Source organism: Globicephala melas, chromosome 4 (genome assembly GCF_963455315.2).
Source record: "Globicephala melas chromosome 4, mGloMel1.2, whole genome shotgun sequence".
Taxonomy (NCBI): domain Eukaryota; kingdom Metazoa; phylum Chordata; class Mammalia; order Artiodactyla; family Delphinidae; genus Globicephala; species Globicephala melas.
Genome location: NC_083317.1, coordinates 11,679,838 through 11,707,730, shown reverse-complemented (window position 1 = coordinate 11,707,730; position 27,893 = coordinate 11,679,838). Strand labels below are relative to the sequence as shown.

General features: G+C 42.8%; 1 protein-coding gene across 1 annotated transcript; it reads left to right on the top strand.

Moving 5' to 3' along the window:
* Positions 1 to 27,893, top strand: IFNAR1 (interferon alpha and beta receptor subunit 1). The gene is made up of 11 exons (XM_030880787.3): positions 1 to 402; positions 5,635 to 5,758; positions 11,240 to 11,421; positions 13,918 to 14,075; positions 14,189 to 14,330; positions 15,219 to 15,333; positions 18,535 to 18,734; positions 18,844 to 19,001; positions 21,458 to 21,608; positions 22,100 to 22,245; positions 23,473 to 27,893. The coding sequence occupies exons 1-11, from the start codon at positions 330 to 332 to the stop codon at positions 23,707 to 23,709; spliced, it is 1,686 nt and encodes a 561-aa protein (XP_030736647.2). The 5' UTR covers positions 1 to 329; the 3' UTR covers positions 23,710 to 27,893.

Here is a 27,893-nt window from a genome sequence, read left to right as displayed (position 1 = left end):
CTCCGCTTAGACGCGGTCTTCCCGGAACCCGAGAGTGTACCGCGAGTGTGCGGTCTCGGGCCGGAAAGAGAGGTCGCGGGGGAGGGCAGCGGAGGCTGCGCTGCCCACCGGTGTCCCACGCGCGTGCGCGGACGGTGGCACACGCGCAGAAAGGACGGCGCGTGCACGGGAGTCGGTGGGCAGAGGGGCGGGGCGACGCGGAGGTGGGCTTGGTGAGCTTGGGGCGCAGGCCCGGGGACAGCCAGTGCGCCCAACCTTCCTTCGTGCCGCCTCGTCCTACCTGCGGTGGCAGAAGATGTGACTGGAGGGCTGCCGGCGGCCCGCGGACTATGCTTGCGCTCCTGGGCGCGACGACCTTCATGCTGGTCGCTGGGGCGCCGTGGGTGTTGCCCGCAGCCTCAGGTGAGAGATGGCGTTCCCTGGGGCGGGGGCTGGGCGCGAGGCTGGACAGCGGCAGCGTGGGAAACCTCGGACCCGGGAGGGACAGAGGTCCTCTCTGGGAGACCTCTGGTTGTCCGTGGTCGCAGCGCTCACATTGAAACCGACTTGGGCTCGAAAATCAAACGAGAGAAAGTGATGTTCAAGATCTTTCCACACCGCTTGCTTGGGGGCGCCCTCCTCGCCATCCCTTCCGCCCTGTGCCGTTCCCTGGGCTCCTACCCCGCGGGGCGGGGTGTGGGAGAGCTTTGGTGTCGAGTTTGTTTCTGTCCGAAAAATCTGGCAGCTCGACTGGACTTTTTAATAAGGCTTTAGCCACGAGCTGTGTGCTGCTGTTTCTTCAATTTAGTAAACAGTCACTTGGTCCCATGTGGGAGGGGGATAAGGTTTGCAAGCATTTCTCTGCCCTCAGGATTCGTACAATCTAATAAAAAAGTAATAATAATAAAAGAAAAATACAAAGCCAAAATACAAAGGCTGGGAGCCACCAAGCTAATTTGCTGCCTTTCTTAACTTAGCTGGGATGCATGGAGGAATGGCAGCTATCATACGGTTGACTTTGTAGTGAGAAGGGGGACTCGGTGTCCCCCTTCGTCTTTGTAGGCCCAGAGACAAACAGGACCTAGCAGCTGAGAGCAGGAATCCAGGAGTTGGTGAGGCTGCCTAGAGGGCTTAAAGCACCTGTTTGTTTAGAAAAGCATATCCTTATTTTCTGGGGTACATGGTATCCTATCTTGTCCTAAAAATTAAAACAGCCAGTTGGTTATTTTACCAGCATAATGGGTTTCTTCCAGAATAACAGAGGAATTGCAATTTGGGACAAGCAAGTTAGGTCAAAAACCTTAGGCAAGTCCAACAACAAAAAGAGAAGAAGGTGACTTGATAGAGAAAAAGGAGGAAGTTGGGTGGGGCTGTTTTGAGAGAAAGTCCATTGGAGGAAAGCAAGAGTTCAGGATGGTGCTGCTTTTCCCATTGGCTGGGCTTGTTGCTGGTAGAGGAGAATTCTTCCTCCTGGGGTCTGGAATTGATGGTGAGTGAAAGTGCATGAAGGCTCCAGCTTCTGGCCTCCTGACTTCATTTTAAATGATGTTTCCTTTATTCTGTTTCACACCTATTTCTCAAACCCTTCCACATACATGGTATATAGTATATGGGTACTAGGGTCCTGATGTAACCCCTGGTAATCTCTTTGGAGTCTTTTGTTCATGAAGATTTTGCCTTAAACTCATGTTTGCTTTCGTATAAAAAGACTTTCCCCAGAATTTTCATGTAAAATTAACATTCCAGGAGGGCGTTCATTAAGATCACAATTTTAATCTGGATTAGAGGAGAGCTAGAATAAACTTCACATACACCTGGCATCTATTGCCCTCCTAACTGTGTACCAGGCACTACTCTTAGTGTTTTAAAGGGATGAACTCATTGAGCTTTCAGAACAAAGCTAGGCACTGTTATCCTCATTTTACAGAGGAGTGGACTGAGGCCATATAGCTAGCCAGTGCTTTAGGAGGAAATCAAACCCTGAGAATCTGGCCTCAAAGCCCTGGGGCCTAAGGCTAGACTTTTTCTAAAGGTCACACAATTTAGTTCTTGATTATCCACCTATATGTTAAGGGCTTAGTTATCTTTCAGTTAACTAATCTACTTTTTTCTCAAAGGAATAGCAACGTTGAAATCTAAATGAAATGTTAACCCTAACTTGAGATCATAATGTTGCTCTATGTTTCAAAATCATCAAACTGTTCATACTTTCAAACCTAGTAAATGCAACTCTGGGATCCTAGTCTAAGAAAACTATCCAAAATATGGGAGGAAATTTATATCTGTATAGATGTATGTGTCTGGATTTATGTCAGACTTAAAAATATAGTAAACCATGGGACTTCCCTGGTGGCGCAGTGGATAAGACTCCGCACTCCTAGTGCAGGGGGCCCGGGTTCGATCCCTGGTCAGGGAACTAGATCCCACATGCATGCCGCAACTAAGAGTTTGCACACCACAACTAAGGAGCCCGTGTGCCGCAACTAAGGAGTCCATGTGCTGCAACTAAGGAGCTGGCGAGCCGCAACTAAGGAGCCCATGAGCCACAACTAAGGAGCCCACCTGCCACAACTAAGACCCAGCACAACCAAATAAATAAATAAATACTAAAAATGTATATATATAATAAACCGTTTCTAGTCATCAATATGAATGTGAAGGGTTGAAGCAACCAATTGTATAAATAGAAATATTGGATTAAGTACCCTTTTGTATATTTTACATGCTAAAGGTTGAAATAAACTATTATCAAAGGGATATTGCTAATACTAATAGAATAAAATCTATGAACTCTAAAATCCTATTTAATAACTATTTCCAAGTCCCTCTCCATTTATCAATTATTTGTTTGTCTCCCAAATGCCAAGATGCCTCTAACTCCAGGGTTTCCTTCCCTTAGTAGCAGAAGGATTTCATCTCTGAGGGAATAGCTGGCTCTACCCCAGGTATCAAATCGCTGCGTCCTGTCTCAGGGCCCAGAATTACTAGAATTAGAGTATTCTGGGCTGGAGACTGCAAATGCCATCAGACCTTTCGTTAACCCCATAAACCCAGTCACTGTCCTTTGGCTGCATACAATCTCTAAAATTCCAACAGCTGGGATGGGGATTAAGTTTAGAGTGGGATACGAGGGAGTAATTCTATTCGGTGATGATGTCTCGGAGAATAGGAGTGTAAAATAGAAAATGTGGGTGGGGAGACTCAATGAGTACCCCCCAAATTAAAAAGAAAAATCAGAAAATGTTTCCTCAGCTGTCTCCCCTTTGGACTCCGTACCATAATATCTCTAACCGGAAAGCAGAGGCAGCAATCCCAATAAATAAAAGTTCTATACGAGGACCTCTGTAGTAGAAAGTCTGCGAGGAGTTAACATCCTTGCCCTGAAGCAGAAGTAAAGGCTAGAAATAGTGCAGGGAAAAGAGTAAACTTAAAAGCTGGTCTTTTAAAAATTGTAATTTATCATCATGAAAGATCGTCCTTTGTGATATGGAAAAAGTTCCTGTGAACTCAGCATTAGTCTGAGGACTCTGTAAAATGCAGGTTAAGTATGAAGCTATGTATACCTTGCCTTAAGGAACTTCCAGTATGGTTGGAGGTTGTGTTTAACATAAAGAAGCAATTTTTCTAAATAAATGTATTTATTTTATTTATTTATTTTTGGCTGCGTCGCATCTTCGTTGCTGCGCACGGGCTTTCTCTAGTTGCGGCAAGCAGGGGCTACTCTTCATTGCGGTGCGCAGGCTTCTCACTGTGGTGGCTTCCCCTGTTGCGGAGCACGGGCTCTAGGCGCGTAGGCTTCGGTAGTCGTGGCATGCGGGCTCAGTAGTTGTGGCTCGCGAGCTCTAGAGCTCAGGCTCAGTAGTTGTGGTGCACGGGCTTAGTTGCTCCGCAGCATGTGGGATATTCCCGGACCAGGGCTCAAACCCGTGTCCCCTGCATTGGCAGGCAGATTCTTAACCACTGCGCCACCAGGGAAGTCCCAAAGAAGCAATTTTTTAAAAGACGTCTTCAATCAGCAAGTTTTGAGAGCCTGTTAGATGTCGGGTACTGTGCTGAGTACATCTACTTTAGTGTGAAATTGAATGGTGCAGATTCATGATGCAGCATGTAAAGAAAGAGCAAGGTTGGCATGAGCTGCAGTATTTGAGGAAGGTTTTCTATTAGGGGGCAAACTTGAGCTGGGTCTTGGAGGATTTGGGCGGTCAGAGAGGAAGAGAAACGCTATTTGGAGAGGCCAAAAAGGAAAAAGCAGAAGAAAGGGCATCCAACTGGTGGAAGATTTGTACTAGAAGTATAAGAAATAAAGGGGGGGGGGGAAGAAATGGCAAGGGGTGGGGGGTTATAAATTAGGAGTATGGGAGTAACTGATACAAACTACTATACATAAAATAAATAAGCAACAAGGATTTACTGTATAACACAGGGAACTATATTCAGTATCTTGTGATAACCTAAAATGGAAAATAATCTGCAACATGTATATATAAAACTGAATCACTTTGCTGTACACCTGAAGCTAACACAATATTGTAAATCAACTACACTTCAGTTTTTTAAAATAGCATAAGAGGGCTTCCCTGGTGGCGCAGTGGTTGAGAGTCTGTCTGCCGATGCAGGGGACACGGGTTCGTGCCCCGGTCCGGGAAGATCCCACATGTCGCGGAGCGGCTGGGCCCGTGAGCCATGGCCGCTGAGCCTGCGCTCCGCAACGGGAGAGGCCACAGCAGTGAGAGGCCCGCGTACCGCAAAAAAAAAAAAAAAAAAAAAGCATAAGAAATAAAATAGGTCTCTAGGTGGAAGTCCTTAAAAATAAACAGAAGGGGCTTCCCTGGTGGCGTAGTGGTTGGGAGTCCGCCTGCCGATGCAGGAAATGCAGGTTCGAGCCCTGGTCCGGGAAGATCCCACATGCCGCAGAGCGGCTGGGCCCGTGAGTCATGGCCGCTGAGCCTGCGCGTCCGGAGCCTGTGCTCCTCAGGGGGAGAGGCCACAGCAGTGAGAGGCCCGCGTACCGGAAAAAAATAAAACAGAAGGGTTCAGACGATACATTCAGTGGTCAAGACCCTTTCAGGTTCCTGTAGGGCTTGGGTGACGTGATAAACTTTTATATCTCTATCGATTTTCTTATGTGAATGTTTGGTTCCTATGAATAGTTGTCAGCTCTGAAACCACATCTGTTCAGCTCTCTATCAGAGTCTATCCCTCTCTGAACATAGTATGCGAAACCAAATTGAGGCTGTTAAACAGTGCAACCCTGTATCCTTTACGTCAGTATCACTTCTAAGACCAAAGAAAAATACGATTTTTATACAGAGACCTTTTTTTTCCAGTTAAAAGACAATGCTTACCTTTTTATGATTTATTTTTTCTACCTTTATTGAGATATAATTGATATATAATGTTTGCTTTTTGTAGATTTTAAAAACTCAACCAACTCTCTCGAATACAGAGATAGAAATAATTAGCAGCCTCCCTATCCTGAGAGCAAGCACTAGGTTTTTTAGATTCCTTTATATACTTAACTTTTATATTTTATATTTAAATGTATTCATTCTTCAATCAGTGATGTGAAGAATAGCATTTAAAAATATATAAAATATCTATAGTATGTATATATGTGTGTATGTATAACTGTCTTCTTTCTTACTGCCTTGACAGGGGGAACAAATCTAAAATCTCCTGAAAATGGCAGGGTCTGCATCATTGATGACAACTTTATCCTGCAGTGGAACAGCAGCCGTGAGTCTGTCAGGAATGTGACCTTTTCAGCAGAGTATAAAATGTACGTTACTCTACTTATTGATTTGCTGAATAATTTTTACCACTTTTAACTTCATTTTAAATGATGTTTCCTTTATTCTGTTTCACACCTATTTCTCAAACTCTTCCACATTTTAACACCATAAATTTTTTTTTCAGATTTAGGAAACATTTGGTTTTTCCATTTTTTAAAGAAAATGCCTATTTTGCATAATATTTATAACTTCATTTCTACAAATAGAGACACAGTCAAATTCATCTTTGGGTATTGAAGCAAGAGATTTGGGGGACGAGGCTAGCAGACAACTTCTGTAGTCCACAGCCATACCTTCTCTGTTCTGTATGCTCCAACTTCTTTAAATTTATTTCTTTCTTTATTTATTTTTGGCTGTCTTGGGTCTTCGTTTCTGTGTGAGGGCTTTCTCTAGTTGTGGCAAACGGGGGCCACTCTTCATCGCAGTGCGCGGGCCTCTCACTGTCATGGCCTCTCTTGCTGCGGAGCACAGGCTCCAGACGTGCAGGCTCAGTAGTTGTGGCTCACGGGCCCAGTTGCTCCGTGGCATGTGGGATCTTCCCGGACCAGGGCTTGAACCCGTGTCCGCTGCATTGGCAGGCAGACTCTCAACCACTGCGCCACCAAGGAAGCCCTCCAACTTCTTTAAATATAAATTAGGGGCTGACCTAGAGCATACCTTGAGGATATGGAAGAGTGCCCCTAAAGGTCTAGCCACGGTCTTGCAATAGGCTTCTGTGGTCAGGCTTTCCTCTTGTCTCCATCATACACGAAGTTTTAATTCTAGATACACTTTATAAACATCAGTATATTGGACCCTGCCTTCCCACAGACTCAGTGTTTCTGGTGTTTCTGCCTCTTCCCTAGTGCTAACTTTCTACTTAATGATTGCCAAGAGGATAGGCAGACAGGGAGTTGTGGATGAAGGGATTACAGAAGGAAATACCACTCAGAAAGTACAGTACTTTGCTTTGGGTTCTGGGACCCTGTCTGCTAACCATGATCCCTCTCCAAGAAAGAGCAGGCAGGGAATCAGGCAGTGAAGAAACAGGGTGTAGGACCTCTAGAACCAGGATTCCGCCACTTCAGCCCGGTTGTTCTCCAGTTGATGGTTAGTAATTTGTGTCTGTGTGTATATACAGTTGACCCTTGAACAATGGCGGGGGTTAGGGATGGTCACCCCACCCAACCCCCATCCCGTGCAGTCGGAAATCTGAGTATAACTTTACAGTAGGCCGTCCATATCTGCGGTTACGCATCTGTGGATTCAACCAACCCTAGATCGTGTGGTGCTGTAACGTGTATTTATTGAAAGAAATCTGCGTGTAAGTGGGCTCACACAGTTCAAACCTGTGTTGCTCAAGGGTCAACCATATATATGTATACACACACACACACACACACACACACACACACACACACACACACACACACATGGTTTTTCTCAGAGCTGATAATTTAACAGTTTTCATCTTTAGAGATTTTCTTGAAATTGAACTTTGAGTTTTGTTACCAAATTTGTTCTTTGCCTTAGTTCAGAATGTTGTTATGAAACAACTGTTTTAGGTATAATAGAGATTATTTCAGATTCCTTTATTTAAAATTACCCTCGTAGGGGCTTCCCTGGTGGCGCAGTGGTTAAGAATCTGCCTGCCAATGCAGGGGATATGGGTTCGAGCCCTGGTCCGGGAAGATCCCACATGCCGCGGAGCAACTGAGCCCGTGCACCACAACTACTGAAGCCCGCGTGCCTAGAGCCTGTGCTCCGCAACAAGAGAAGCCACCACAATGAGAAGCCCGCGCACCGCAACAAAGAGTAGCCCCCGCTCACCGCAACTAGAGAAAGCCTGCGTGCAGCAACGAAGACCCAACATAGCCACACACACAAAAAAAAATTAAATTAAAAACTAAATAAATAAAAATAAAATAATAAAATAAAATTACCCTTGTAATAAAGAACAGAGCCATAGACAGTGCTCTCGTGTTCTTGTTCTTTCACACGTTCTGTCACTTCTACTAAATTCTCCAGTTCATGATAATCTGTCGGTTCTGACTTTAGTATCCAATGCACTATTTCAGTGTGTTCTTTCTCTATTCTGTTCTGCTAGCTTTATAAACAATTGCCTTGTAAGAACATGCCAGGTCACAAGTTCGGGGAGCCAGTTTAGCGGTTAGTGTGATGTAGCGTTATATGAACTTGAGCCAGGCTGCTTGGGTTTAAATCTATCCTCTGCTACTTATTCTCTCTGTCACAGTTTCCTTATCTGTTAAGTAAAGATAAAAAATTAGTATGATCATATGTAATTTATCACTCAAACCAGGGTACTTGTGAGAGTGAACAGAAGCACTTGATTTTAGATAAGCTGGAACAATAAGGTTAAACCAGGACAGTCCCAGGCAGACTGGCCTGGGACACCCCAGTGATGAAGCATGTAACTCGGAAGGCTATTGTGAGTGTTGCACAATTGTGTATCAAGTGCGCATAACAGTGGTGCAGAGAACGTGGTCAACCAAAGTGTAGTTAATGTCAGCAGCAGACAGATATTTTTTTCAATATAGTGTTTCTCAGAACATTAGACATATCACTGGTGATAAATGATACACAGACACATAAATAAGCTGCTGGGATACCAGTGCCTGTAGAACATATGCTTATCTAAGACGTCAGTGTTTGTGACTTATATCTAAAATGTATTATGGGGACTTCCCTGGTGGCACAGTAGGTTAAGAATCCACCTGCCAGTGTAGGGGACACAGGTTTGAGCCCTGGTCCGGAAGATCCCACATGCCACAGAGCAACTAAGCCCGTGGGCCACAACGACTGAGCCTGCTCTCTAGAGCCCACGAGCCGCAACTACTGAGCCCCCGTGCCACAACTACTGAAGCCCGTGCGCCTAGAGCCCATGCTCTGCAACAAGAGAAGCCACCGCAGTGGGAAGCCTGTGCACCACAATGAAGAGTAGCCCCCGCTCGCCGCAACTAGAGAAAGCCCACACGCAGCAACGAAGACCCAACACAGCCAAAAATAAAAATAAATTAATTAACTAAATAAATGAATTTATTTATTTATTTAAAATAAATAAAGTGTATTATGACGTATGTAGTGTGCAGTCTTCATTCAACAAACATTGAATGCCTTTTATGCCAAACACTCTTCTGGGTACTTGGAATACGTTAGTGAATAGGAGAGACAAAGATGGCATGAAGTTTTATTATGAAACTGGTTTTATGAAATGAATTTTCTATTGGTTACACATTTATTTTCAAGTTATATTTCTGTTGTGATCTAAACACTGTATATGATAAAGTTTGTTTTTTTTTTTAAGAAAATATAAAAGTAGCTACTACTGTAGTAGCTCCCTTACATGCAAAAGCAGTTGTAATAGAGTGGGCAGCTGCATCTCCTGGAGCAGGAAAGACAGATGTAAAGAGTGAGCGTGGGTTAAAACCATATCAAGGCTTAGTTTTAAATTTTTTATAAGGTTTTCTGTTGAGTATAATAAAAGTTCTCCATATAAATGGACCAGAAATGCTTTACTGACCTTTTGCCTGGAGCTCATTTTATTTGACCCTCTATGCACCTGATTTAAAGAGGTCTGTGTACTGTACCCACTTCCCAAACTTCCTTAATCTCCTAATTTCTCTGGAATTATATTTTCTAATAAATGACATTTGAGGGGAAAAACAATCTGAATTTTTGGTTTAGATTTTTAAAGTCTGGATTTTAAAAAAATAGATTCTGTTGTGGAGGAGTTTCTCAGGAAGATTTGCATTTAAATCAAGGTATTATCAATGCCAACTCTAATCTCAAATAGGTAAATCTCAGATAGGTAAAGAAGGGGAAACTCGCCAGGAATGAAGTGTATATGGTAGTGTATATTATTGGTAACTTTTTTTCTTTTGGCTGTGTTGGGTCTTTGTTGTTCCACGCGGGCTTTCTCCAGTTGCAGCGAGCGTGGGCTATTCTTCATTGCAGTGCGCGGGCTTCTCATTGCGGTGGCTTCTCTTGTCGCGGAGCACAGGCTCTAGGTGCGCGGGCTTCAGTAGTTGCAGCACGCAGGCTCAGCAGTTGTGGCTCGCGGGATTAGTTGCTCCACAGCATGTGGGATCTTCCCAGACCAGGGATAGAACCCTTGTCCCTTGCATGGGCAGGCGGATTCTTAACCACTGTGCCACCAGGGAAGTCCCAGTAACATTTTAAAGATGTTTCTTTTTTGAAAAATAAGGTAGACTTGAATTGGAGTCAGCACAAACATTATTTAGATATCATCCCTAATTTCTATTAGCTTTTAATAAAGAGCATCCTTAGCTTTTTATTAAAGATGCTTTAGGGACTTCCCTGATGGTCCAGTAGTTAAGACTACATGCTCCCAGTGCAGGGGGCCTGGGTTCGATCCCTGGTCAGGGAACTAGATCCCACACACATGCCGCAACTAAGAGCCCACACGCTGCAACTAAAAACAAAAAAAAGATCCCGCATGCTGCAATGAAGATCCCCAGTGCCACAACTAAGACCCGGTGCAGCCAAATAAATAAATATTTTTAAAAATAAATTAATTAAAAAAAAAATAAACATGCTTTAGCATCTTTAAAATGAGGTCTACAATATTACCCAAAAAAATAAAAATCAGCTAGTGCTAGAACTATGAATTAGGCTTGACAAAAATGCCTTCTCAGAGGATAGTTTCTCTCTTTGGTTTAAGGCAGACAGGGCTTACCACAGGCAAAAATTTTGAAATCTAATGTTTGTTTTCTGTCCCTCACCTTCACTTCAGCCTCCTGTCCCCTTTGTAGCAACATGTCCTTTCTGTTTAAGGCACTCTGTGCCAACTTAGTTTCTTCACATGCTTTAAAAAAATCTAATATCACCCAAACTTTTTAAGGGACTAAATCCACATTGAGAAGTTTGTTAGTTTATGTTAACATTTTAAGTTCTTTGTTTCTAGTCATGTAACAAAGGAATTATAGAGATCAGTATGCAGAAGGAATGGTTTGGTTTTGAGAAGAGCAGAGGAAATTCTCAAACCATACCGATTCTGAGGTCTTCCTTAGGGTTAGTAAGTCTCTTCATAGGAAGAGGTCAGAAGGGAATCATCAAATCCACTTCCGAAATTTTCAGTAAGGAAGAGAGGATCCAAAATACAAAGTAGTTGGCCAAAAGTCACACAACTGTCTTTAACAAAGCCAACAGTAAGTGCACTTTTATCTTACGGGTTCTTTCTTTCTCTGCTTCTTTGAAATCCTAATGCATTAGGATTTTTTACATTAAAAAGTTAACTATATATCAGAATTATTCCATTGTATAAATAATAACTTGGTATATAGGTATTGAAAAAGAGTAGAACGTTACACACAAAAATATTGTCAGGACATTAACTCAAGTAGAAGAAATAACTACTTACACTTTATAATGTTAATGTAAATAGAAAACATGTTTGTCACTCTTGTATTTATAATGTTCATTCATTCATTTGCTTTTTTATCTTGAAGACCAGGGATGGATAATTGGAAGAAATTGCCTGGGTGTCAGCATATTACTAGTACCGAATGCAACTTTTCTTCAGTCAAGCTTAAAAATGTTTATGAAAAAATTGAATTGCGCATAAGAGCAGAAGAAGGAAACAGCACTTCTCAATGGCATGAGGTTAAGCCATTTATACCATTTCAAGAAGGTAAGAAGTTGCCAGCTGAATTACACTGTATTCTTTATTAAATATTACCAGAACAGCCTCTTCCCAGGCCCATTCATTTACATGATATAAAGTCTCCCATCTTTAAAAACAAACAAACAAGGATTCCCTTAAACCGGTATCTCCTTCCTGCTATGGCATCATTTTCCTGCTTTCCCTACGGTGCAGGGGACCCCAAACCACCCCTTCCACCCCGGGCTGCGCAGCAGGAGGTGAGTGTCGTGCATGTCGGGCGAGCGAGCGAAGCTTCATCTGCCGCTCCCCACCACTCTTCACCACTCCCCACCACTCTTCATCTCTCCCCACCGCTCCCCACCGCTCCTCACCGCTCCCCACTGCTCCCCACCGCTCTTCACCACTCCCCACCACTCTTCACCACTCTTCATCTCTCCCCGCCGCTCCCCACCGCTCCCCACTGCTCCCCACCACTCCTCACTGCTCTTCATCTCTCCCCACCGCTTGCATTACCGCCTGAACCATCTCCTCCCATCACTGCCGCCCCCACCAATCTGTGGAAATATTGTCTTCCACAAAACTGGTCCCTGGTGCCAAAAAGGTTGGGGACCGCTGCTATAGTGGTTGTCTCAAAGTGTGGTCTCCAAGACCCTTTCAGGCGGTCTATAAAGTCCAAACTATTTTCTTAGTAATTCTGAGACTTACTTGTCTTTTTCATTTTGATTCTCTCGTGAGTATACTCTGGAGTTTTCTAGAGGCTGTTTGATGTGAAATGGTGACTGACTGAATGCAGAAGTAGGTGTGAGACACAGCTGCCTTCTTTATTAAGCCAGACATTAAAGGGATTTGAACAGAATGTGAAATAGCACCACTTTCCTCATTAAGCTTTTTGGCTTGTTTGTTTTGGGAAATATAGTCATTTTTATCACATAGTGGGTTTTATCATTACTATTTTTTAATGAATTGGTAGATATTTTAAATTTTTATCAATTTTAATGTTTAATATGCTAAATATTCAATGACATAGCCCATGTAAACAAAAGCTCTTTAGGACCCTCAGTTTCTCTAAGAGTGTAAAGGGGTCCCAAGACCAAACAGTTTGAGAACCACTGCCCTATACCAAAACTCACACGAGAATGATCTGTACCCCCTCTCTGTACACTTTTCCTCCTACACCCTCTCCAGCCCTCTCCATCTGAGCTTTGTTCCCCATCACTACCCTGAAACTACTCTTGCCGAGGTTACCGTGACCTCCACAGCGCCTAGTGGATTCCCTGTCCTCTTCTGGCCCAGTTCCCCTGTGGCTTCGGCATGTTCATCACTCCCTTCTTCCTGAAACCCTTCCATCTCTGATCTCTAGGGCGCTGCCCTTTCCTGCCTCTCCTGCTGCTCTTTGGTTGCTCCTTTGTCAGTTTCTTCTCATCCCCCAGACCTTTAAATGTTGGACAGCTGCAGGGCTCAGTCTGCAGGGCTTGGTCGTTGAACCTCTTCCCCTACGCCCCCTCCACCAGGAATCGTATGGCTTTCAACATCATCTGTGCTCTTGACTCCCCAAATTATATCACTCCAGCCGCATTCCTTCCCCTTACCTTAGACTCATACCACCAGCTCTCTATTAAGCATCTCTACTTAGAGGTCTACAAGTCGTCTCAAATTTAAAATGTCAAACAGAGCTCTTGATTTTCCCCCTCCAGACCTGCTCTTCTTGCAGTGTTTTTCATCTCGGTTAATGACGTCACCTATTTATTTGCTCAGGCCAAGAGCCCTGGCATCACCTTTGACATCTCTTTCTCTCATGCAACATCCAGTCCATCAACAAATGCTGAGTGATCAACCCTCAGAGTATATCCTGAATCGGATCCCTTCTCACTTCCACTCCTGCTACCAGCCTTCGCCAGGCTACTTCCATTTGTCACTCAAACTGCTTCAGTAGCTTCCCTGCTTCCTCACACATCAACCAGGGTGATCTTTCCCGGATGTGAATCAGGTCTCAGCAGTCCTCCAGAGACTGCAGACTCAGACTACAGAGTTCTGCCTGTTACCTGGCTTCTAGCTGCCTCTCTGATCTCATTTTCTACCACTCAGCCATTCGAGCGCCCCCTACTGTCTCTTGAAAATGGTGAGCACGTTCCCATCTCAGGGGCTCTGCCCTTGGTGCCCCCCTCAGCTGGGGATGCTTCTCCCCTCGAGACCTGCACGACTGACTCCCTCACCTTGTTCAGGTTTCAGCTCAGACGTCTCGGGGAGCCTTCTCCTCACTAACTTACCTAAAACAGCTCTTGCTGACATTCTCTGTCCCTTTATGTTACTTCATTTTTTCTTATAGCACCCATGACCTGATAACATTACATGCACTTGTGTATTTGGGATTTTTGGCCACATCCCTCACTAAAGTGTGAGCTCCATGAGGGATTTTCTCCGTTGTAGATGCCAGGCACATATTAAGTGCTTAGAATTGTTTGTTGTATGAACGTTTGGGCTTGTATTCGTGAACTTACATAGTAAATGTTTTTATTTTTACAGCTCAGATTGGTCCTCTAGATGTACATTTAGAAGCTGAAGATAAGGCAATAATAATAAACATCTCTCCTCCTGGGACAAAAGACAGTATCATGTGGGCTATGGACCGTTCCAGCTTTATATATAGCTTAGTTATCTGGAAAAACTCTTCACGTCTAGAGGTAAGCATTATCTTTATCTTTGTTTGATGTGAGAGAAGAATGACATGAATTCATTCTAAAACTTGACTTTTTACTTTTTTAAAGAACAGACTTCTTTTTCTTTTTAATTATAGAAAAGGACTGAAACTGTTTATTCCAGAGATAAAATCTATAACCTCTCACCAGAGACTACTTATTGTTTAAAAGTTAAAGCAGAACTACGTTCACCAAGAAGAGTTGGTTTCTATAGTCCAGTGTATTGTATAAACACCACAGGTAAGGAGGAAGTCTTGCTTCAGATTCAATAACCATGTATATAAATTGGCAACCTATTAATCTGGGCATTTTTCCAATAGTTGCTAAAGCTTATGTGATGGTTTAATAGACATTAAAGCAAAGGCATTCTAACAGCATTTACGTAAGCAACAAATGTTATTTGGGATTTTTGTCTCAAGTAAATAGTAATGAAAATTTTGCATAAAATCCAAGTATTTTCTAATGAAAAAAATTGTTTTTATTCAGATTCCACAAGAAAGGGAGGTAGTTGGTAGAAGAACAGTTAGTCTTCCAAAAAGTTTACCTTTATAGATGAAATGTTAAAATATGAAAGCATCCTGGTACATTTAATCAGTGACATCTTGCCAACGATTAAGGTTTAAGGGCAGGAGCTTGGATTTATTATTTTAATTATAAGTTTAATATGCTTTGTTTTTAAAATCAAACAGTATAGAAGGGTTTAAAGGTTTCCTCTCCTGCCTCCTGACCCCCAATTCCATTTACCAGAGATGAGTATCACCAGCAGTCTGTGTACAACCTTTCATACTTTTTTCAGGGCTTACGTAAGTATATACTTGGACTTACAGTTTTGGAGTTTTTGTCTTTTAAATTAAAAACTAAGGTCCTGCCAGATATATTTTAAACTTGCTTGTTTAACCCAATATATTGAGGCTCTCTTTTTATGTCGGCACATATAGATCTATCACATTCTTTTAAATGGCTGTGTAGTATTCCCCTGTGTGAATACACACCATAACTTACTTCGCTGTTACGTCATTATGATAAGACGCAAGCCTTTTATCTTCTCGCTCATGCTGTTAGGAGTTCTAGCCATCTACCATCTCACTGGAGAAAATGTGTGTGTGTTTTGTGCTCTTTGTCTTCTAGAGAAACACAAAGTGCCTTCACCAGAAAATATACGAATCGATGCTAAAAATCAGGTCTATGTCCTTCAATGGGATTACGCACGTGAAAACACGACTTTTCGAGCTCAGTGGTCCCAGTAAGTTCTATTCCATAAATGTCCTTTTGCAGTTCATTTTGCCCAGTTTGTTAGGTTTCTTTTCACTCGGCTTCAGCCACCTGCTGCTCCGTGCACACGTGTGGCCTGAGGGAAAGGTGGTTGTGATATACTGGAACTGGAGTGTTTAATTCTAGTCCCAGGATGTCATTGAGCTAATCACTTAACTTCTTTGGGCCTCAGTTTCTTCACTTGTTGTAAAATGGGTGTATTCTAATAATATCTAGTGTTCTTACCGGCTCTCTTTTATTTTATTTTTTTTTTTTGAAGGTGTGATTCTAGTTGCATGTGCTATTTCCTCAATCTGGAATACTTGACACATGGCCGTGATCTTTTCTTCAGAACCCACTTCTTCCATGAGTCCTTGAAATGATCTGAGTCCAGTCACTCTGTCGTGTTCAATTCAAGTTAGCCTTCCCATTGTCTTGATTATTTTAGTGGCTTTGGCAGAGTTTTTAGTGATTGCTTTGGTGGGAAATTAAGAAAGTTGGAGAGAGCTGGGCTCTACGTGATTGAGTAGAGACCAGTCAAATATGAGTGAAGCTTAGCACCACGTGAGTGCAAGAGGACTGCATAAGTTTATACTAGTTGGAAAACTGTAGGGGATAAGTAGAGAGGGAGGAGAGAAGAGGGTAATCAAGTGGAAGGTGAAGTGGACTATGGGAAAGAAAGAGATACTGAGGACTGAGGAATAGAGGGGCCAAAGGCAAGTGTAGGTAAAGCAGGAAGGGAGGAGTGAGAGGCAAGAGATTAGAAAGACACAGAAAAAACGAGGGAAAAGGGAAGTCAGTACTGCTGCGATTGATTGCTTTCGACCCTTTGGTGTTAGTTTCGAAGCAGTAACAGTTTGCATAATAAACGCATTCATGTCATACACGCCCTTACGGATACACACACACACACACACACACACACACAGACACACGCACACTGATCAGGAAACTGTACAGGAGGAGTCTTTTATGTATTCTTCACTTTCAAAAGCATGTTAACCAGTAGGGCCACAGACTAGACAGGGATGGGGATTTCTGATGGCTGGTCTCTACGTTTCTTCTGGGTCCTTAGCACGCTGTACAAAGCACTGAAGGAATCGTAAACGTACAGCAGAATAAAACACACGGCGCTAGAAATCCGAAGCAGTTATCTGCCTTCGCATAGCAAAATGTGATTTAGGACTGAGGAGTGGAGTACCGACTATCAGGGTTACAGAGTCAGAAGCGTAAAGGTGGATGGGGCTGGAGAGACCGAAGAAGCCCTCTGGAAGGAGATGCAGTGTGAACCAGGCCTTGATTGCTAAGTCACATGTTTTTAAATGACAAGAGAGGGCATTCCAGGCAGGGGCTACACACAGGGGGAAGCTCAGGATATGAAGAGACAAAATTAGGTTGGGGTAACGAGGAGGTGTTCATTTTGCATTGCTCTATAACAAACTACCACAAACTTAGCAGCTTAAAACACACCGTTGGGCTTCCCTGGTGGCGCAGTGGTTGAGAGTCCACCTGCCGATGCAGGGGACACGGGTTCGTGCCCCGGTCTGGGAAGATCCCACATGCCGCAGAGCGGCTGGGCCCGTGAGCCATGACCGCTGAGCCTGTGCGTCTGGAGTCTGTGCTCTGCAGTGGGAGAGGCCACAACAGTGAGAGGCCACGTACCGCAAAAAAAAAAAAAAAAAAAACAACACACTGTTTATTATCTGTCCGTGACTTTGGGTCAGGAGTCCAGGTGTGGCTTAGCTGGGTTCTCTGCTCAGGGTCTTGCAAGGCTGCAGTTCAGGTGTCAGCTGGGCTGCTGTCTCGTACAAGCTGTCTCGTGCTGTCTCCTTAGCTCATGTGGTGGTTGGCAGAATCCATTTCTTGCAGCTGCAGAACTCATGGTGACCTGCTTCTTGGAGGCCATCAAGAGAGAGAATCTCTGTCCTCTAGAACCTCTAGACCCTCTTTTAAAGGGCTTATCCGATCAGGTCAGGCCCACCCAGGATAGGCTCTCATTTGATAAACTCAAAGTCAACTGGTTTGGGACCTTGATTTCATTTGTAAGATCCCTTCACCTTTGCCAAATAATGTAACCTAATCAAGAGTTCATGGATCCTGCCCACACTGAGGCGGAGGGGATCATGTAGGGCTTGTGCACCAGCAGGTAGGAATTTGGGGGGCCCGTTTGGAATTTTGCCGACAAGAAGGGAGGACCTGCTTTGAGAGTAGCAGAACATTTGGGCCTGGGAGAGCAATGAGAGAGAACATTGAATTAATAGGATGGCGTAAGCTTAGACTTAGCCTCTGACTGCCCTGTAGGCATTTGAGTGCCATTGGGAATTTTGTGTTGAGGAACGGGTAACGTGAGGCCTGTGTTTGAGGAGGGTGAAGGTGGCCACATTGTGTGTGGTGCAGCGGGACTAAGGAGACAGGACAGACAAGGGGGCAAGTCAGGAGGCTGTTACAGTTCCAGGCTTGAACTGAGATGCTTAGAGCTGTTGGTTTCTGAGCAGCTTACTTAACCTCTCCAGGCCCAGTCTTGCTCTGTGCAGACTTGCTCTTAGGACACTGGTGTGTATCTCTGATACAGCACTTACCCACAGGTGTGCTGGTACATTTAGCAGCTGGCTTTCCAGAAGGGAAAAGCCTTATCTGTAGCATTTGCCAGTTTTTATAATATAACTACTCCTATTATGGCCCCTGTCAAGCTCCCAACAGGTCACTGAACATGCATTTGGGAAGATGCACAGTAAGCCCTCAGTCATACAGCGTTTCCGCCGCATAGACACGATAGACGTAACTAGCCTTGAGCATAGATAATAAAATGTAGGAAAATAATTAGGACAAGATGAGTATTTATTACTTTTGTTTTTAATATAATTTATTTATTTGTAAGTTTATGTAACTTAACTTTTAAAAATGGCTGTATTTAACAACTAGCTGGCAGCATTCCTGAAAATTTAGCAGTTGTTTCTGTGCACCGGTACGAGCCAACCCTAGCACACCACTACCTTATCACACTCTGGAGCAAGATCTTTGGTTTTCTTTTGTGAACATGTCTCTTCCACCATCCTGTGAGTTTCCCGAGGGTGAGGACCGTTTATCTCTGTAACCTTAGCCCCTAACGGAGTGTCTAGTGTATTATAGGTATTCAGTAAATGTTTACTAAATTAATGTGTTTGGAATAAAAAACATTTTTTTGTCTTAAAAGTGAGTTTTTAAAAAGGATTCCTGGGAGTCATTCAGACAAATGGAAACAAATACCAAACTGTGAAGATGTCAAAACTACCCGCTGTGTGATTCCTCAAAATGCTTTCCCAGAAGGAATTCACCGTATCCGTGTACAAGCATCTAATGGAAATAACACATCTTTTTGGTCTGAAGAGAAAATATTTAATACTGAAATGAAAAGTAAGCTGATAGTTTTTACTTTACATTGTAATGCTCCAATTTGGTGCGAACTCTTAAAATTGTTTTTTGAGTCTAATTTGAACTTTGTGTCTTTACACATTTTTTCTAGCTGTCATATTTCCTCCAGTCATTAGCATGAAATCCGTTAATGATGACTCACTGCACGTCTCTATCGGTGCTCCAAAAGAGTCTGAAAACAAGTCTGTGAACCAGCCTTACCCACTAATTTATGAAGTTATTTTTTGGGAAAACACTTCAAACGCTGAGGTAAAAAGGCTATGTGGTATAGGTTTATAATTTAGAGTTATAACGGTGGTTTGGTTAAACAAAGCTTGAAGTTAAAATTCTAGGGAAATTTTTAAACTTTAAGACTATGTGATTAACTCAGATATTTACAATAGGAAGCAATGAGCATTTCCCATGTTTTACACAGTAAGAGTTACGATCACCTGCATCTGGGCCCCAGTTAATTGTTGTTGTTGTTATTGTTGTCTCTTTGGCCACGCCACGTGGCATGCAGGATCTTAGTTCCCCGACCAGGGATGGAACCCGTGCCCCCTGCAGTGGAAGCACGGAGTCCTAACCACTAGACTGCCAGGGAAGTCCCCCCCGCACCCCGCAAGTTAGTTTTTAAAATTCAGATCCTGAGCTTATTCCCTCTCAGTCAGAATCTCTGGGGGTAGAACTCAGGAATTTGGATTTTTAACAGGATTCTCAGGTGTTCACGAACCAGGGTTTCTCAGCACTCTTGACATTTGGGTTGGCTGATTCTTTGTTGCGGGAGCTTCCTTGTGCATTATAGGATAGCTAGCAATACCATTGGCCACTACCCACTAGATGCCTGTAGCGCTCCGTCCCAGTTCTGACAACCCAAAATACCTCCAGATATTGCCACATATCCCCTGGGGGTGGGGCACCTCCAAGAGGGCAAAAATTGGTTTTTAGGGCGCAAAAGAATCTTATCTGTTACAGTGGTTCGTGACCCTCCAGGAGGAAAACCTGCCTCGAGTGTTCAACTTCGCCCAGCAAAATCTTATGCAACTTTGTAAAGGGGGAGGGATTAGGAAAAAATAGTCTAAAAAGGCTCCTTAGGGGAGTAGTCATGACAAAAGGGTTGAGAAACACTTGTTTAAACCCTAAAATTCAAAAACCACTGACAAAGCTAATATACATCAGATAATCCACATTATTCCTAGATCACTTTTCCCTGTGGAATTGCTATCAAGGAATCAACCTTTAAAAATCTTGTGCGCATAAGTTGGTAAACTTTGTAACTTCATTTTCTGTTGAAAATCTAAGAAAATTCCAGCAACTTGGCTAGTTTCATTTTAACTATCTGAACACTGTAACCATAGCAGAATTTAGCCCTACTGAGCACTATGGTTAGTTCTCAGTCATCCCTAGATCAGAAAGATCTAAATTTGTGTCTCAAGCCCCCAAATTGTGTAACCTTAGGCAAGGTGGTTAACTGCTAAAACTTCGTTTCCTCTCCTCTAAAGTGCTGGTGGTCATAGTAACTTAATTTTTTTTTTTAATTGGGGTATAGTTGTTTTACACTGTTGTGTTAGTTTCCACTGTACAGCGAAGTGGAGTTCCCAGTGCTATACAGCAGGTTGTCTCATTAGTTATCCATTTTATACATATTACATTGTAACTTAATTTTTTTTGAAAGGATGTTTATAAGGTTTAAAATGAGGTAAAATATATGAAAATACATACCACATTGCTTGACAAATAGTAGATTCAATAACTTTTTTTTTCCCTTTGGCCATCCTATGCTGGGTAACTCATCAATAATTACAATCGTAATAACAACTCAAATTTATTGAATACTCATTATGTATCAGGTACTGGGCCAAGTATTTTACATGAATCGTCTCAATCATTCTTCAACCCTGCCAGACAGTTTGATTAAATTACTATTCAGCAAATACTTGGGATGGAATATTCATTACTGCCTCATTGATACTAGGCTGTAACCAGTGGAACGGGAGTGGATGTGGTATGAGCAGAGGCCTTAAGTGCGCATGCGTGCTTCTCCCGTTTGTCAAGAGGAAAGCAAGCTCCCTGTGGTCTCTGGCCCCAGGCAGATGGGAGACTGTGGAGCAGACCTAAACCTGATCCACGGCCTCAGTGAGCGTTCCCCCAGCACTCTGGGACACTCACGAGTAAGAAAAACATCTTTTGAGCCACAGGCTGTTTTGTTACACAGCATTGCACAACATTATTTTGTTGGCCTTGTAATGTCTTGTTATACATTATTGTGGCAATAGCCGACTAATACAAATAGGAGTAATAATTGTCCTCACTTTACAGATCTGGGAGTAGGGCCCAGGGAACTTAAATAACTTGCCTAAGGCCACGTAGCTGTGAGTGATATCTTGCTACAGGCAGTTTGAGGCCAGAACCTCTGCACTTAATTGTTCTGCCACTAAACAGAGATAACGTGATGGTGATTAAACCAAATCAGCATGTACTTATAAAATAAATTAGAGTCGTCTCAGGAACATTTTTTTTTTTTTTTGGCAGCAGCCATGTTTAACTTTTGAGTTTGGTTATAACGTGTTGTCCAAAACAAATTTATATTTCTCACACATATACCAACTAAGTGTTTGGGAGAGGCTAGTCTTAGCTTGACTATTTAAGGAATTCAGAAAATAGATATTCCCTGTATGAGTTCTTGGGGTTCTAAATTTTATCAACAATTTACTTATTTTTTATAGAGGAAAGTTGTAGAGAAAAGAACGGATGTTACCTTTCCTAACTTGAAACCGCTGACTGTATACTGTGTGAAAGCCAGAGCATTCACTGAGAATGGCAAGTGGAATAAAAGCAGTGTTTTTAGCGCTACTGTGTGTGAGAAAACAAAACCAGGTCAGAACCTTTGATTGCATCTTTTCTTTTTTAATGTAACAAGACTTAATAAAAATAACCAATTCATTGAAAGTTGTAAAATATTTCCTTTCTACCACAAAAATATAGAGAATATTTTCTTCATGAACTGTGTGAGTACTTCACGCCGAGCCTTCCAGTTTTAGAAAATATTTTTAATACTCAGCTTAGTTCAGTGGTTTTTGTATGCTTTCTATTTCATGCATCTCTGCATAATTAATTTCCTTTTATGATTACTCTTAGAATTTAACGAGACTATTTTAATTTTTTATATACTCCTTAATATAATTATTATGTGGCAATCCCTTAATTAGTTCAGTTGTGAATTTTTTTATGTTATTGTTGGTATTATTTAATAGAATGTATATTTCCTTTCACGTGGCTGTGTTTGTTTCACACAAACTGTCAGCAGTCTTAATGGATTTGTGTGTCAAAACCTATATAGATGCTAAACACCATTTATTTGTTTCTAGGAAATACTTCCAAAACCTGGCTGATAGCTGGAATTTGCACTGCGCTATTTTCTATCATCGTTATCATTTATGTTGTGAAAGTCCTCTTGAGGTGTATCAGTTATGTGTTCTTTCCATCAAGTAAACCTCCTTCCACTGTAGATGAGGTATGTTACTTTTCTTTTCAACAGTTAACTGGATTTTTCTTAAAATGAATGGGAAATATATTTGATTTCAACAGAATGTAAATGTTTTCTTGATATTCAGAAAATAATACAGACTGATTTGGGGTTTTTTTCTTCAGAGTTTCAGGAAATTAACTTTAGAAACGGTCATTTAATAGAATATAACATGGAATAGTAAGGTGTGTCCTTAATCTCCTATTTTTTGGCAGCTTGGTTACTGTGGCACTTGTTTTACTGTTGAAAGTCTACATTCACAAAAAGATTAAAACATTCTCATCAGTGCAAAAACTGTATTCTGTGGATAAAATCACAGAAAACGAAGGAGCAAAACATGAGTTTCCTTTCACAGCACCCGGTGTTTTAGTTGGCAGAGTTAGTGAAGGAACTGAGTGAGGACACCAGCCTGGGGGTGGTGTGTTCACTGGGGCAGCTTCCACGCTGCCTGCCCTGTTTCAGGTTCTCCAGGCTTTGGAGCCGCTGAAGGTGAGAGACCTGAAGGTGAATTGTTGATGGGCTGTCGCGTATTTGCACTTACTGGCTCTGTGAACTTGAGCAGCTCTCTTAAGGGTACTTGAGCAAGTGCCCGTAGACTGTAAAACAGAGCCAGTAGTACCATCCTGCAGAATTGGGAGGACCGCAGGAGATAAACCAGAAGGGCCTAACACTGTACAAACGTTCCATAAATATGAACCGTTTTACTCTTTTATGCCTGAGTTTTTAAATATCATTTCTATATACTCTTCTATTCAGAGCTGTTATTTAAAGAACTTAAAACTATCAAGTTACAATAGCTCTTTATTCTTAGTGGGACAGGGAAAAATTAATTTCTCCCTGTGCTTTCTCTGGGTATTTGTGGATTAGATACCAAAATTTTTATTATGTCAAAATAAAATGTCCCAAATCCCAGTGTTCTCCCTTTCCTTCCTCGCCCACACTCTTCCACTCCCCACCCCTTGATAGCACAGTGGACCTTTCTTAGGAACTCTTCATATAATTCCCAAAAACAATACCAACATGTACGTGACCTCACTAGCGATGGTCTTATTCTAAACGTTATAGTGCAATCGATGTGCTCTTAGCTTGCTTTTTAATATGCATGTCAAAAGATAGCGTTTCTAGAAAACTGAAGAAACCACAGCTTATTAGAACTAGAAAACTAATTTTTGTGATTTTAAATAATCTGTTTCTGTTCTTTCCCTTTTGAATTAGTATTTCTCTGAACGGCCAGTAAGGAATCTACTCCTTTCCACTTCTGAGGAACAAACGGAAAGATGTTCTATAATTGAAAATGCAAACACTATTACTGTCATAGAAGAGACTAATCCAATTGAAGATCACAAAAAGTACAATTCCCAAACTAGTCAAGACTCAGGAAACTATTCTAATGAAGACGAAAACAGTGAAAGTAAAATAAGTGAAGAACTTCTGGAACAGGAAACTGTGTGACCAGGAATGAACTCGAAAATACTAGGGAGTCTTGCGGGAGTTGCAGTGGGAGCCTGGGCTCCTCACTCCTCTCAGTAACTAGCAAGAGAATATTTGCTTGTGGGGGAAGAAAGATCATCTTCAGATCGTAGGTCCTAAAAATACAGGCAAGCACTTAAGTATTTGAGAGGAATTTGGAGAAGAGTTTTCTACATTCTTTTCCACGTGTAAGGTCTTGAAAGACCTGTCATGGGACCGCCCTGGATGTGAGAAGTTAAATCCAGAAGATGCCCTCTGTCTTCCTAATGATTCCCTAAGCTCCACCGCGCTGACGTGTGGTAAGGGCGGCGCTTGTGTTCCCATCGGCTGATCCTGTCGCCATGCTGCCACTGCTGCTGCATATACCATCTGTCCCTTCTCCTTCCCAGTATTACAGTCCATTATTTTTCAGGACACATTTAGAACATATGGTCTTTTCTTTGGACACGAAAGTAGGCCCTTTGGAAATGCCTTTAGAAAAGCCTGAATACCACCATCACTTAGTTTTCTGAAAAGGTAGCTTACTCTGGAAAACAGCTGCAGATGCCAGAAACATGGTATGGTCCTTACAGATTTTCCAGGGGCATTCTATCCGTTTTACCAATTACATTGGCTTCTACATCACAGTTACCTATCCCTTCTGCGGTTTAGGATTAAAACCAGATAATCTTTTGCTATATGTCCATGAAGTCTTCCTGATTCAGAACATTGAAACAATAGCTTCTGATTACAGTGCATAATCACTAAAATGACAGAGAAATGGGAAACTATCTGAGTAGATAGCTTACTATTATCTTTTAAGATATGGGAGTATGTGACATTAGTCACAGCGGATGTAAGAAGTCTTGGGACCAGAAAGTGGTACTGAGAGAAGAGACAGAGTAAGAAGTAGAGTCATTCAGTAGGAAAGAAGCAGGTGACTTTAGCGAAAAACAAGAATAATGTGTGTAATCAACTGTTGATGACTAACTTCCTGAGGGTGGTTTGTTTTTGTGGCGTATCTGCATCGTTTCTAACGCCAGGCCAGCTTCTCTACGCTGTCCGGAAGTATTCAGGTACCCCTTCTGCTCAGCCTGCATGCACTCAAGAAAATGCAAATTGTTTATTATCAAGGTGTGGGAGGAAATGTACCTGGGAAGAAAACAATTTTTAAAATATGTAATGCCTTTCAAAGGCATCTATAGCTTATTTTTAAATGATTCGCTATTTGGGATTATTCATGGAGATCCTGCAGAGGAGGGAAGTGGAGGAATTCTGGTGGCCTCTGAGGCCGGGTTCTCAGCTTCAGTCGTTGCAGAAGGACCAGTGAAAGGGAAGGGAGATGGAGCTACCCAGAGCATCACGGCAGGCCAGTCTTATTTACACAGTGGTCCGCTGTGGTCTTCTGGGTGGAAGAAAAGGTTGAAAGCAGCTGCCCTGGGAAGGGCCGTGACGCTCAGCACGTCCTCTGCAGAGCACACCGTGTGCTTCCCTGGACCTCGGTCCGGCTCCTAGGGGAGCATACAGTATGGGCCAGGGATCCCCGCCGAGGCAGTTCTCTGCTGCAGAATCCCTACGGGGACCCACGCACACCTTTGATCCTGCCGACCGGAGGCCTTTGGTTCAAAGCAAATCTGGGTTGGCCCTTCGCTTGTAAAGGCCCTGTCAGTGGGAATTTGCCTCTGTAGCGAGGAAGTGAGGAACATGCCAGGACCCTGTCAGCCCGGGCTTCCACGCTGTGTCAGCGCGACGGGCCTGGTCAGCACGCGGGCCCGGGGTTTACCACAGGAAGAAGGCTGCTTCAGAATGGACATCCCAAAGGGAAGCAGCACTTCCTTCATGGGATGTGGAAGAGGGAAAACTCGGGCATTAGGATGAAAAGACACCACACAAGTCGCCAGGTCCCTGGATGTGGGAGTCTGTGTGTCTTTGGGGTTTAGGACCCCCTGTGGTTTTCAGCGAACAAGCATCTGAGCAGCAGCGAACAAAAAACCCTCGATTTTTGCCTTGTCTTCTGACCTAAGAATGCAATTCCATCCCCTTCTTCTTTGTGGTCCACATGTTGCTTCATCAGGATGTGCTTGTAAAGTGACAAGTATTTTCTCTGAAGCATAGTTTACTTGGAAATACCATATACTTGGGAGCACCAATAAATTGCCTCAGAAATACAATATCGATAGTTCTTGGAGAAGCTGGATACAACCTACGCATTTATGTAAAAGATTTGTATCATTACAGCCAGAAATAATGTATTCATACGTAATGTAGATTAACATATACGTAAGTGGTGACACACGTCTGTAAACATACGTGCATACTACACGTGCACATGCATGATGTGGGCCATACTCCGGTAGTACAGCCATAAAGACTTAGCATAGCTTCTAGTTAGAAAAGTATAAATGCGGCTCAAGAACCATGAACTAAACAGTCTGACCAGAAATTTGCAACCTATAAAAAAGTTATTTCAAAAATATAATTGAGAGTTTGTATCTTTTCCCCAACCTGTGACCTTCAAAGCAGCCTCTGATGGCTCCTAAGAATTTGGAGAGTGTACAGAAACTTTGCCTACCTGCCCGCTCCTCCCCGTAACCCTTTGACTACCTGACATGTTTGTTTCGTGGTGTCTGTCTGCCCCCCAGGGAACCGGAAGCTCTGTGAGAGCAGGAATTTACTTTCACTTATTACTGTATCCCCAGCACCTACCACAGTGCGGTGCCTCACACGGAAAAAGTGCGCAGGAAATAATTGTCAAATGACTGAAATCTAAAATTTGAACCAAATGGGTGTTTCTGACACTGTTTGTGTGTCTTGTTGAGTTGTGGAAGGACACAACCATGTCTCCAATGTTTCCATGCAGTGAGCTTTGTATCTTATTTCATTTGTACTTTGTCTTAACCCCCATTGCTGTTTTTTAAACAGTTTGTTAAACAGTTTTCTGTAATAAGCACTGAGGCCAAAAGTCTTGGGTTTTATGGTGGTTCTGCTTGAACTGATTAAACATGCATCACAGGAGTGGCAACTGCTGTCTTCACAAGGTATTCACAACCGAGGGGGCTGGTCCCTGTACCCGGTGTGCGCATGCCCGGCGTTGGTAACCTGAAGGGGGCCCCACTGCCGTCACCGCCCCACGGAGCTCCTGGACAGGGAGCTCTCTTGCTTGCCCTTTGCATTTTCACAGCCTCAACTTTAGACTTGGCCGGAGCACACCCTTGACCCAGTGAGTCTGCAGTGTGGTGCAGACTCTGCTCCGTCGAACTACACTGCTTCCTTTTACCAACATTTCTTCTCAGGATAAGCTCTTTAAGGAGACTCCCTAGTCCCACATGTAAATTGATCTGCCTTCTAGACACGTTTGAATCTGAAGTTAAACACCACTGACATTCAGGCTGGGAACCCTTCGTGTGTTTTTAGTAAGCTTCCGCAAATTTTTTTCAAACTGTAGAGGGAAGTAAATAGGAGTAAATTCATCTCTGACGCCCGGGAAACGCCTTGTTACTTAACAGTAATGACAAATACCAGTAACATCCAGTTTTTTCACCTGAGTGAAAAAAAGGCAAGAAGAGAGAATTTGATACGTCTTTCATGGAAAGGATATACCTTCCCTTCCCACGTTCTGTCCCCACTAGAACTCATGTTGTAGCAGAAGATACCTTCTGGGCGAAGAAGTAGTAATTGATGCAGACCAAGAAAAGAAAAAGTGGGCAGAGTCGATATGCTGGCTTAGAAAAAGATCTTGGGAAGAGGGAGGAAATGGAAAAATTCTCTCAGGAGCAGGTTGAAATTAAACATTTCTCCTCACGGTGACTGGCCACTCCTGGTCCTCCATCCCCAAAGTTCCTGCATCCATCAGAGAGGAGGAGTTGAGGGGAAAGGGAATGACTGAAGAAGAAAAGCATTTTCCTATCTCTCCAGTAGAAAGATGGTCCATTTTTTCCAAAAGACTGGAATTAGTCCTTAACTGCATAACAGATAGCAGAGTGCATTTTGTGTACTATTGTCTGTTCCCAGATTTTATAAGGCTTTAATACCCTGGAATTTAACTTTTAAAAAGAGCTGGCGAATTCCCTGGCGGTCCAGTGGTTAGAACTTGGCTCTTTGACTGCAGTGGGCAGGGTTCGAAGCCTGGTCGGAGAACCAAGGTCCCGCAAGCCGAACAGCACGGCTGGAAAAAAAAAAAAAATGAT

Coding starts and splice junctions, on each gene's coding strand:
- IFNAR1 (XM_030880787.3), top strand. CDS start 330: ATGCTTGCGCTCCTGGGCGCGACGACCTTCATGCTGGTCGCTGGGGCG. Junction 11,422..13,917: donor ATTTATACCATTTCAAGAAG/GTAAGAAGTTGC, acceptor TTATTTTTACAG/CTCAGATTGGTCCTCTAGAT. Junction 14,331..15,218: donor GTATTGTATAAACACCACAG/GTAAGGAGGAAG, acceptor TTTGTCTTCTAG/AGAAACACAAAGTGCCTTCA.